This window comes from Lepidochelys kempii, chromosome 7, assembly GCF_965140285.1.
Source record: "Lepidochelys kempii isolate rLepKem1 chromosome 7, rLepKem1.hap1, whole genome shotgun sequence".
NCBI lineage: Eukaryota > Metazoa > Chordata > Testudines > Cheloniidae > Lepidochelys > Lepidochelys kempii.
In genome coordinates, this window is record NC_136386.1 from 93,832,407 (window position 1) to 93,845,014 (window position 12,608).

A 12,608-nucleotide genomic window follows, 5' to 3' on the forward strand; every position below is an offset into this window, starting at 1 on the left:
TTTTTATAGGGAAGAAATGATTTAGTATACCTTGTGCAATACAAATAACTTTACCTTTTAAATTATTACTATAATTTTAATTACAGGCCAAAAAACAATTCAGACTATTTTCTAAAGGATAAAGAGACAGATTTTGCCCTTAGTTGTGTAAGTACAACTCATTCATTTCAATGAGAGTTGTATGTTTATGAGTATCAGAGAGCAAAATCTATCCCTAAATATTTTGCGTTGTTTTCATCAATTTACTGTTATAACTGAATTTATCAAAAGAATATATACATAATACAATGTAACATTCTGGAATTTCCTTGAACTTTTCCTGCTTTTGTTCATGGATATTATATTATGCACTCTGTTCTGATGTCATACGGGAACTTCCAACAACTTTTACCAGTATATCTTTAGCATTAGGACACCTTGAACTGTAAGGAGCTTTATATCTAAAATGAGATGTCAATTTCTTAGTTGAAAGCCTTAAAAAAGTAAAGCAGGAGCAAACAACATATTTGACTGAAACAGATGAACTGCCAACAAGGAATGTAAGAAACAATGCAAGAACAGCATGCTAAAAAGTCTCCCAAACCCAATGGTAATTACATTGGGAGACATGCAGCTCTATTCCCCAAGCAAAACAACATCAATATGAATGGGGGGGAAAAAGGGGAGGAGGATAACCAATGGACCACAATTCATTTAATTACAATGTAGTAGGTTTGAGATACTTAATGGAAATGTCATTTTGATTTAATGGAACAACTAGTGCATTTCAGTTTAATGTACTGCTCCATCAAATCAGCTCCATGTCCTATTTATGCTGCCACCATAATGTAATAACAGTATAAGCAGAGTAATAGGTTGTCAAGAAAAAATTTAACATTCAATGTATTTTATATGCAAACGCAGCGTGTATTCTTATAAACAAAAGATTCCATTTTACCTTTTTTCTGACCAAACTTCTGAACTTAAGTGTTGTAAACTGGCATGTATCAATAGCACTGGAGCCCAAGATACCGGTTACGATACAGAAATACATGATATGAAATAATTCAGTCGGACTTTTTAAAATAAGTATCAATATATGTGCATTTAATGCTTATTTTAAATGACAAAATGCAAACATCCTAACATTTAAATTACTTCCAACTATGCACTTGAACTACAGGCTTATTGTTCTCATGGTGCAGTCAAGGAGTGATAAGGCGGGAAGTTTACTGTACATAATTTACAACTATTCAGTGAGATCACTAGGTTTTTGTAAATCTAGGTTAAAAAAACTAAGGCTAAATCTATTAAACTTATCTGTAAACCACAAGAATCTGAGTTATTACTCTACTAAACTAATTTAAACTCCTTTATAGATTTACTTTGCAATGTTCAGTATTTCCAAATTCAAAATGCACAGGGTTATAACACTTATTCATAAGAGGATAAAATAAAAATTCAAGTAATTTTTTTAGAAAATGTGAAACAATTTCAAATTCATATCTGATAAATGAGGTCTGACTATATTTATATTCCAATTTATATCATGTAACAATTTGTCATCCTTACTTTCAATATTTTTCAAAATGGATGTTTTTAAAAGGAAACTTAAGGGTCCATGAATATTATCATAATGTACTACTACTTCAGAATAAAACTAATTCAGTTAATTTTAAAACATTCTTAATATTTAGCATTTGTAAGTTTGGGGTTTTTTGAAGTTATTCTGTCAAGCAAGTACATTAAATAAACATATCTGATGTCATGCATAAATTCAGCAGTTTTATTGCATTCTACTATTGCAGACCTCTATGAAGAAACTACTACCATCTCATCTTCACACGAGTTATAATTGCCGGTATCTACTAAGCATATTCTTTTACTGCACCAATGCAAATTTCAGGAAACAAGGACCCTATTCTATTAGCAAAAACACCTGCTAATTTTTTTTTTAAAAGGCAACTACTTTTACCAACCCTTTACATTTTGCTGAAATACAAGTTTGTAAAAAGAGAAAACCCTTAGACAAACTTCTTATATTTCAAAGGAGCTTGTAAAAAAGAATCTGCTGACATATTAAATCCTTTCTGTAGTACCCAAAAGCTTTTCTCTGAAGAACAATTGTAGTAAAGAGACATTTGGCTCCTAGGAAATTCCCAAAGGGTCAGCCATATGCATCCTTCCATGGCACCTTCACGGTACTGCTTTCTCCATCCATGCTAGCTGTCTCAAAAGCAGCTTTCATCATTCACTAGGGTGTCAGTCAATATGATTTATGGACTGCATTCAACAAAGTCAAAGCATATAGAATGAGAAATATGACTACAATCTGCTAATTTGTTTTGTATTGAGCCACTTAGACCTGATGTCAGGCTAAGACCGGCAACATAATTAACCAGTCAGTGACAGATTCATCCATCCTCCCTGCCAGGCAGTGCCAATCAAAGACAGCATGAGGCCACATTTGGAGAAGTCAGTAAGAAAACCCATTCTCTAAGTAGCCTATGTGGGCTTCTGATTGACAGCTTTTGACTATAGCTTGTGGAGCACCACCACCCTTTACCCAATAGTTCCTCACTGCAAGCTGTGAAATAAGGCTTTCACTGCCAATCACAAGAACAATAAACCAACACAAACTACCATCCCCAATGAAAAAGAAAATAAGAAAACTTGTCTGTTAAATATAAAAAGTTAAGCTTCAAAATTAATTTAATTTTATTAAAAGATATTAAGCAATTTTTAAACTTACTAACACTGCAAGAAAACTAAAATACATATGCTTTAGTAGTCACATTAATTAATGGTTTTGTTTAACAACTGCAGGAACAAAATCCAACTTTTGATAAACTGATGAAAAAATTATTTCTTAAAATAGTAGGAGAATTTTAAAAATACATAATTTCACTACTATTTATGTAATTCCTTCTCCCCAAGGGGTTGATCAAAATAAACTAAAGATTCATGTTGAGAAATAATTTGTAATTCTTTTTTTTAGTAGTCATAGCTTCCTCTAAAGCAGCAAAGAGTCTTTAACTTTGTACTAACAAAATACATGCATCACTGTTGAAAGAACTCCTTAACTATCTGGTCGTCCACTTGTTAGATAAAAAAATTCCCATTTATCCTTGTGAAACAGGTATTATTCACTATTGTTTTAAAATTAATTTATCTCAGAACTTAAGCTATAAGATATCCTGATTTTTCCAAATAAGGGTGCAAGACTGTATCTTTTATTCACAGAAGCCATCCCATTCACTTGATGCTACATATATATGGATTTGTAGGATGAGGACCTAAGTTTTTATAGGTATAGTGACATTATAAACCAAAAAAGTGAAGCTTATATAGGATGTTTATGTGAGAAGAACCCGAAGATTAAAATAAACTCATACAGCCAAATCCTAGTAGCTTCTGCAAAGCAGAGACAACAAAAGCTTCATGATACACAAGGACTGCACAGCTCCAAAAGACAGTGCATCTCCATACCATTGGTTAAGAGACCTGATCCTGATCCGTTACAAATCACATAGGATTACTCCAACTCCAGCAGCAAGGAGTGTCGGTGTTGGGAGATGTGCTGGCTCCTTCAACAGAATGGGAAGCTCATTTACCCGAACTCTGTACCTGCTCTACACCTCTCATAAGGGCATCTTCTTCAGCTGCACATATCACACCACTTCTGCGACTCTGGATCAGTCAGCCCAGGGCACAGCTGGTTTGTGTGACTTCTTGAGGCTCATACTCCGTTACTGACACATAACAGGTATCATGATTTAGTAAATTTATAGCACCTAAATGTATGCTAGATGATTCACCGAAGAAAGAGAGAAAGATTCTTTCCATTCCAAGGAGTTCAACATTTAAATGTAGCTATTGATTTTTATGTTAATTGGAGCTCATTGAATATTGTTTGCTTTTTTTGCCATTAAAAGAGAGGGTAGGTGTTAGCATGTAGATTAAAGAGGAAGCAAGAGTCTAGCACTGTGGACTACACAATCCTCCTTTTCTGCACCATGCAATGTCAGCTACAAGTCCGTCTGTGGTTTTCTGTGCAGGAAAAGGAAATGGGATTCTTCTAATGTAGGGCAACTTTCTGCTGAACAAGCTAGTATTTTATGGAACCAGAATACACCTTCATCCAGGATAATTATATTCCTTATTCTTGTGCTTTATCTGCTCTTCTGTATTTAGACTGCAAGCTTTTCAGGGCAGGGGCTCTCTTTTACTATGTGTGCATCCAAAGCCTACCACAAGGCCTGTTATTTGGGATTTCTAGGCACTAATTTAATAAAAATAAATCATAATCTGTGGTTTTTAAGATTCATTTTATTTCTCCACTTCAAGAGCAAGGGTAATTCTGGGTATTCCTATTTCCTTCTTTACTTCCTCATCCTCAATTCTTGTCTGAGCATCAGCTAGAAGGGGTGCTTGAGTATCATGTGAGGTGCCCTCTCCCTCTAAATTCTGAAGTCTCTGAAGTACTCCCAGGCTTTCGCAATCTAGACATGATTGACCATGACCCTTCCTGCACTCTTATATGCCTCCTGCATGGCCAGTATGTTGAACATTTTATATAGAAATATTTTCTATTAATGTTGCTGGTGCAGTTATCTCCAGACAATTTGATGGTTCAGCAAGAGCCTCGAACTCTGACCTCACATATGGGAAATTTTCAGCCCCCAAATTAGATCTGATAGTCTTGTCTGTGAATCCCAGGATGGGGCTAAGATGGGGCTAGTATTAGCATACAGATTGGCTCGATGCACATATTCTCATATATTTCACACAGAAAGGTGCTGGAGTTGCTGAGACTGATCAATCGTGGGGACTTCAAATAGATGATGATTCTTCTGAATCAACTCGGAATTCCATGGCTGACAGCTGCAATCCTGACTGTTGGCTCCACGCATGGAAATGAGCACACTGGATCTGGTATCTTGCTTGGGATTCAATTGAATGGAGTTTGCCATTACATTTTTGTTGTGAATACACCATTATAGTCTTCATTTGAAGTTAGGCACTTTCTTTTGTTGGGGCAAGAGACCTGTCATAATGGTCTACCCTCAAAAATTGATCGAACTGAGGAGTTTCCAGAAGATCTTCAGAAAATACTCCTGCAACCAATTGACTGAGCTAGTGATGGCTTAACTAACTTTTGCCTTCTGCTATCTGCATAATGACATCTAAATTGCGTCTCTGCGGTCTTCCTCCTCTTGGGTCATCTTGGTTTAGAGATAATCTGCAACAGGTGAAATGACAGGGGAGACTACTTGAGCATCAATGAAAAAGTCTCTTGCTGAGTGACCAATTGCCAAAAAGACTTTTTTGAAGTCTTATGCCACTGTAATCTCTTCAGGACAGGGACGGTCTCTTTGTTATGTGTTTGAACAATGCCTAGGAAAATGAGACCCTGATTCATGACTGGGGCTTGTAGATGCTACCATAATGCAAATAATAAATAACAACAATGGTTGTGCAGAAAGCAAAGAAAGTAGTTTTCACCTTCAAAACAGCATCCAAAGTCTTGCCCAGGGAAACTCTTCCAAGTGGTTGACAGTCTGGTTAATTTGGACTGCTTCCACTTTAAAAAACAGTAGTCTTTCTTGCTGTGAAGAATTTTCAAGTTACTTGAAAGAAAACAAATCGCTCAAATGTGGAGTGAGCTCTTTACCACTGTGGCTCAGGAAATTATCTCAAGGGAACATATACCAAGTTTTCTTTGTAAGTTTTAGCCAGCAGTCACCAAATCAGATCCATGTCCTTTCTCATTTGTGATGCATGGAAGTGCTAGAACATCTTTGTTGATGAAGACTGTTAATATTTCCCTAGGGGTGGAAGGTAACATGCTTGCTATCCTTAAGGAAGCTGTTCTAAGGCCTCTGTTAAAGAAACCATTACCAATCCATTAACAGGAGTGAATTAAATTAAAGGTGTGTGTGTTATGAGATAGTTAAGAAGTTAAGTGAGGGGACAAAGGCAATGGTGCATTCAACATGCTGATGATGTCCTGTACCATGAACCACTGTCTATCTGAAATGCGGGCTGGATAAGGCTCAACCTGGACAAGACAGAAATAACATGAGTGCTGTGGGGGAAGCGTTATCAATTAATATAAGCACCCCTGATTAAGGGCAGGTATTTGTCCTTTTAAGATTCTGGGCTAATCTTGGATACTGAGGTAGCAGTTTTGGTCAAAAGTGCGTTTTTCCAGATGTGACTTGCAAGAAGTGCCCTCTGGAAGCAGATCTTGCTACAGTTACGCATGCCTTTGTCACTGGCAGGTTAAATTACTATAATGCACTGCAAATGGGGCTACATACTGAGCTCATTTGAAAACTGAACGTAGTGCAGAACATGGATACCAGTGCTCCAATATATTTTTGGGTGGAGTTCAAGGTGATGGCTTTGAATAGAGGTACTCAAACTTCAGCTGTCTCAATACAGAAGAGAGAATGCTGTTCGTAGGGCATTTTTCATGAGGGATCTTGGCTTCAGAAATGGGTCCTAACTCTCTTTGGTCTACCAGTCTATTTTCTGAACATTCTTCAGCCCCCACTTTTTTTTTCTTTCAGTCATTGGAGGGTGGGGAAGGCAGGTTGACGGAATATGGTGGGTTGTTTGATGGGTTACTGTCATTAAAGGGGTTTGGTGAGTAATAGCAGACCATTACATTTTAGTTTTAATTGGATAAAATACCCACAGCAAACTTTGGATGGATGCTAAAAATTGGAATTAATAAAATGAAAATAATCCTAAATAGACGTGAGTCAAAAAAGTAAGGGACAGTGGAGGAAAATAATATATGTACAACAAAAATTCCTTTCCATTTGTTAAAAGAAGCAACAATTTAAGGGACACTATTCAGGTTTATGCACCCCCCTACCCTCCGAATTACTTTGAAAGTTTGTTTCCTCACACACACACACACACCCCACCTCAAATTTGGAGATCAGGACTCCTCCAACTTGCTTTGGACAGCCAGTCCTAGGAGTGATGTGTTATTAAAAATAATCCAACTGTTTGGCTGCTCCAGATACAAAGCTGTGAACTAAAATATACACATACACACTATGATGGAGTTTTTAGTATCTCACCACTGAAAGGACTGCTGTTGAAGGAGACACTGAGGAATCCAGGCCTTCAAAAACTACAGGAAAAAAACATTTAAAGGGAATAATTTTGAGCCCACAAAACTTTGACATATTTCTTTACACTTAATATATGTGTTTTTGTTTCTATTTTACTAAAAGCACATTTTTATAATTCTAATAGTGCATTTTCTACATCTCTCTTTATGTTTATGTTCAATAAAAAGCACACCCTATGGTAGCTGGACTCTGGAAATTCTTTGGATATTTAGTAGCTTCCTAGATACAACAAAAACAAAATAACATCTCAATCTACTTCAAATATATTTCCCCTCAAAAATAAAGATATAAAATATGTACTAACTTTAAAAAATAAATGTTTCTAACATTTACTTCAAAATCATACATAATAAATGCCTTACAAAATCTTTCATTTTTTAAAATATGAGCCTAATGCAATCAAATGAAACCAAATTGGATATGATACATCAAAATTCGACATGCATGTAAAATTACCAAAAAAAAAAAAAAAAGGCAATTCTGCCACTCCATGTTCCGAAACAATTGCTAACAAACCCAATATTAATTTCTCAATTTTCATTATTAATGATCATGGAAATAATCTGTGGTTGATCAAGGTAAACTGCTTTTTACAAAAACATGATGACCTGAAAATAATCAGGGCATGGATGAATCCCTAAATGCAATCCACCATCTTTTTACACAAAAAAATTTGAGTGCAGACATTCCTTCAACTCCAGCCAGTATGTGCACCAGAAGGAACATAACAACTTTCACCAAACCTTTATTCTGTGCCTCTGTTTCTCCATTTTAACCTTATTCCATATGCACATCCCACAGCTGCATTTTCCCACCTGACCTCACTTCCAAAAGGTCTTAAAGTCTCCTCTGAATTATCTCATTTGTGATACAATGCACACCCTATCATGTTTCTGCAAGGCTTTTAGGGCTCCTTCTGTCCCAAAATACGAAAGACCAATGTTAGTAATTAACCTGTCTTTTGCATGCAACCACACGAGTTACCCAGTGAGTCATCAAACAAATGGAAGGGTTTTGGTGGAGTGGGGGGAAATTTATTAAGTGATTAAATATTGAAACAATAAGCCTGCAGGCAGTTCATAGTTTTTCAATTTACATGCTTTTTCTTCATCTTGCATCTACTTACCGACATAGCTGCATGGTCATTGTTGTTATTCTGAGAAGGAAACCAGTAAGGCAATCAAAACAAAAAATTAAAATGTACTGTCAACATCAAAAGAAATGTTGGCATCAGTAAAAGGGAAGAAAATTCTTCAGAAAACTTTTATTTTATGAGTCTTGGTACTTAATTATTAAGTACTAAAATTATTTGCCATAGTCTGCATGAATGAAAAATATCTAGATCTAGGAAGGCTTAAATTTGCTATATACATTTTTGATATTCTTAACACTCACAGAAGACAAAATTATTTTGCTATCTCAAACTGATAAATTGTCTAAAATTCAAAGAAAGTCAAAATTCCTTGGAAAATGTAAGAAAAAAAGGTATAAACAAATTAAAAATTATTTTGCAGACACAAAAAAGTGATTCAATTGAAATAGGGGTACTTAATATAAAGATTGTCTTTTTCAGTGGTAATGAGCTGTATGTCAAAATAAAAAATCCAAAGTAATACATTCCACAAGTAACATTTTCTGAGTTCATCTTCTAGCAAGTTTTAATTGTAATAAGTATTAATTATATATTTATTAAAATATTTAAAATAAAAATTAAATGGTTCCTTTAAAATATTTCCATCATGTATATTTAACATCCAAACTACAAAGCACATGGTTATTAGCAATTTATTAATCTATTTAATACAAGCAATACTTAGGAATGCTTTAGGACAATGCAAGACTAAATAAAGTCTCTGTTCTGTATGCAATTTAATTTTTCACAAATTTTACTATTAATGGTAATTGGATGAACTAACAAATGTGAAAAGAAAATATTTTCCTTTTTCAAGCCTTTTATGTTAACACTGTTGCTAATGTACAGTACACCTACACCCCTGGAGTATATGAGAACTTTAAGGAGAAAAAATGCTAGGGAGACATCCCAGTGATGCCACAGTTGCTATGAGAGCAAAACCTGAACAGTTTGGGCTGTCATCTTTCCCATGCAGTACCTAGATGCAGTAACTTAGATCATAGTGAGCCTGTTTTGTATTCTTTAGATTCAAACACAAAACAGTATAATTGTATAAAACAAGTTTTTACATTTTATATTCAGTTTTTTTAAAGTTATGTCCCGATCAATGCAAACACATCTAAGTATATGCCCCTATGCAAGCATGGCGCGCGCGTGCACACACACACACGTGACTGTCTCTATACATTTAGAAGTAGTTATACATATTCCAAAAATGAAGTAGGTTCTAATGTCAGATGTCCAGGAATCATAATGTGTAACATTCTGCTGTGCCATACCATATCAAAGCATATGCACAAGCAGACTGAAGTCTAACCATCCTCCAATAGGTAGCACACTCTGTCTGAATCAGGCTATGGAGAGCTCATGGGAGCAAGGTGGCCATGTCTCCAGACTAGCAAACACCTGAATTATATTCTGCCTTTCCGCTATGTGGATACACAAGGGGTGGAGGGAGAAGAGGCTCCCTGTACCTTCTTCTTTCCTCACCATACCCACAACCAAATGAGCAGGACTTGGTTCTATAGTTTCTGGATATAAAGAGTTCTGAACTATTAATATATGTTTGAATATCCATGATATTTCTACCACCAATGCAATAAGGCACCAACATTTTCTTGAAGTAAAATTGTGAAGCTTTGATTTTGTTAATGAAAAGTCCATCTAAAAACTATCCCATCCAAAATCCTATATATGGCACATTACAATCTAGCTTTGCTTAAGACATCAAAATCTCTAAGGTTAGGTTTATTTATGTTTTATTAAATTATTTAATTATGAAAACAAGGCAGCTTTGTGGACTTGTCTATTGAAAATACCTTTATTATAAACATCCTTTTTAGGACAAATATTTCCTATTACAAATCAAACGTTGAAACTAATGGTAAGGAAAATAATTAAATACTAAACTAATTTATATATCATTTCTACAACTTTCTCACTAATATTTATATACAGAGGTCTGTGGAACAGGTTTCCACATTTTGTTGACTTGTTCACAAATCAACCAGGTCAAGCAAATGTGTCCCAGGTTATTCTATTAGAGATGCCCAGAATAAGAAAAAAAGATACCACCCTACATTTTATTGGAACTGTAATACTGGATCAGATTGGTAGTCCATCTAGTTCAGCATCCTGTCCGCTACAGTGGCCAATACCAAATACAAGAAACCGAAAGTAGAGAATTATAGAATAACCTATTCATCAGGGGAAGTTTCTTCCTCACCTTCTCAGCTAGAGGTTAGGTTATGCTCTAAAATATGAATTTATATCCCTTCCATTCTTTTTATTCAATTGTTAGCTGATATAACTGCTTCTTTCCATTCTTTCCCATTTGGTGCTACAATGTTGGCACAGATAGGCAACTTCTTGCAAGGAAATGGCACTTATGTTAGCCCACTAAACCCAGGGTTACTTAACATGTAAAACAGTGTCACCAAACTGAAATTTGGAATCCCACCATGAGTGCAAATGGCAATAAGCCATATAAGTATACCAGTTATGACTAATGAGTCATTGTCCCTAAAAGAGGATTAGAAATGTTCCATATCCCTCATATTTCACACAACTATTAACCTGGTGTGAAAAAGGAATACTTTAAGAGTGGGGAAAAAAATCAAAACCACTTTAATATTAGATTTGGAATACCAGATCTGTCCCTTTGTCCACCAACTCTAGTATCTTGTCTCCTCTACAAATGGCCTAATATATGATGCTTTAGAGGAAAGCAAAAAAATCTCAAATTCCCTTACCTACTTTAATTACGCTATAGTGTTCAAAGGTGAAATTCTTTTCTTGATTTAATTTCCAACATAGATGTGGAAACTCCAGACTAATAGGAATATGTTATATTTATTAATAAGATTATACACCCATCCAGAGGCACTGAATGTGGGTAAAGCAATCACACATCAAACAATAACAACAAGGAAAAAGCTGAAGCACAATGTAATGAATCCATAAAGGCTAGATGTTTTGGTCCAAATTCTGCTGTGGCACTGATATAAACTGGAAGTAATTCCACTAATTTCATTGGAGTAACTCCAGATCTACAATGGTATAAACTGAGAGCAGAATCCACTCTAGTAGTTGTGCACTTGTCTTGAAAAGTGACCAGTCAGACAATGAAATATAATAATTGATACATAAATCAGATGAACAATACCCTCTTTACTTGGAGCGAAGGAAAATAAGGAATTTATCTGACTCATGAATGAAGATGTTTCAGTGAGAACTCAGACAGGTAGAAGCCTATGGAGCTTTTATGGACAAAAAATATTTTAGCTCAAACAGAGCTTTGAGTTTAAATTTTTAGATGCTGTTCAAAATCATGCACAATGCGCATGGGTTGAATCAGGTTTGCATTCTGTGGATCAGTGGACTTGTCCACAGAATTTGCAGGCACAATTAAAATGAACATTTGAAAATCTGGCACTAAGTGATTTAAGTTTTATGAGATCTAAAAAACAGTATGAATGTTTACTACTAGTAGTTTAGTTTAAAAAAAAGCTTTGAGATGTTGCATTTTATTTTCTTCTTTGAAAGTAAAATCTTTCACAAATATTTTATAATTCCATTCATCATATTATATAATTCTACACTGAATAATGCATCAGTTAGCATGTAAGCAATCTGAAATCATGTCTATCCCACTAAAATATTTACTTAAAAGCTATTTTCTTCCAAAATCAGAAAGTTTAAATTTATAGAAAATAGGACTCCAACAATCTGAAAACAAAGCCTATTTTGTATACTTACAGGCAAATGAGTAAAAACTTGGAATGTGCTTCTTAAAAAATTAATAAGGTCCATTAAATATCCACTAGCTCTTCCAGCAGACTCAGACATTGTCCAATTGTAGTCAGCAAGCTGAATAAATTCATCAATTTTTTGGTTCAGTTTGGTGTATATTTCGCCTTCTGCTGCATGTCTTGCATCCTGAAAAAAGCCAAACCCCAATACTGCATAATCACCACTCAAAACGTTATTAAAATGGATATAACTCATAGAGGTGTCATTTAACAGAGCATATGACTTTTTGGGAATCAAGTAAAACATTGACTAGTTTTTAAATCCATGCTGTAACTTGTGGCTTGAAAGCACAACATTGCCAGTGGCAACTTAAATTAAATCCTTGATTTTGTAAATTTTTTTTTTAATATCAACATAGTACCATCCTGAATATGGTTTTTCAGATACTATGGTTATGTGTACTATAAAAGTGTTGAAAAATGAATCTCGCTGTAGAGCAACATCAGTATTCTTCAGATTCATCCAGGAGACTTGGAGTCAGAATCAAAAATCAGTCAGTGGAAATCTTTAACTCCGTTTTGGAAACATATAAT

At 35.0% G+C, this 12,608-nt stretch overlaps 1 protein-coding gene across 14 annotated transcripts in view; it reads right to left on the minus strand.

Moving 5' to 3' along the window:
• EXOC6 (exocyst complex component 6) overlaps positions 1 to 12,608 on the minus strand; it is a 178,918-nt gene that overhangs the window by 51,692 nt on the left and 114,618 nt on the right. For 8 of the 14 annotated variants that reach the window (XR_012160030.2, XM_073353878.2, XM_073353873.2 and 5 more), the window contains 2 exons: positions 12,022 to 12,201; positions 8,257 to 8,286 (listed from right to left, as the gene is read on the minus strand). The exons of 1 other annotated variant lie outside the window; for it this stretch is intronic. Coding sequence is in view for 12 of the 13 variants with exons in the window: in XM_073353878.2 (XP_073209979.1) it covers positions 8,257 to 8,286; positions 12,022 to 12,201 (210 nt within the window). In the remaining variant the exon portion in view is untranslated. The remainder of the gene's footprint in view (positions 1 to 8,256; positions 8,287 to 12,021; positions 12,202 to 12,608) is intronic. 5 more of the 14 variants (XM_073353875.2, XM_073353877.2, XM_073353880.2 and 2 more) reach the window with 1 other exon arrangement.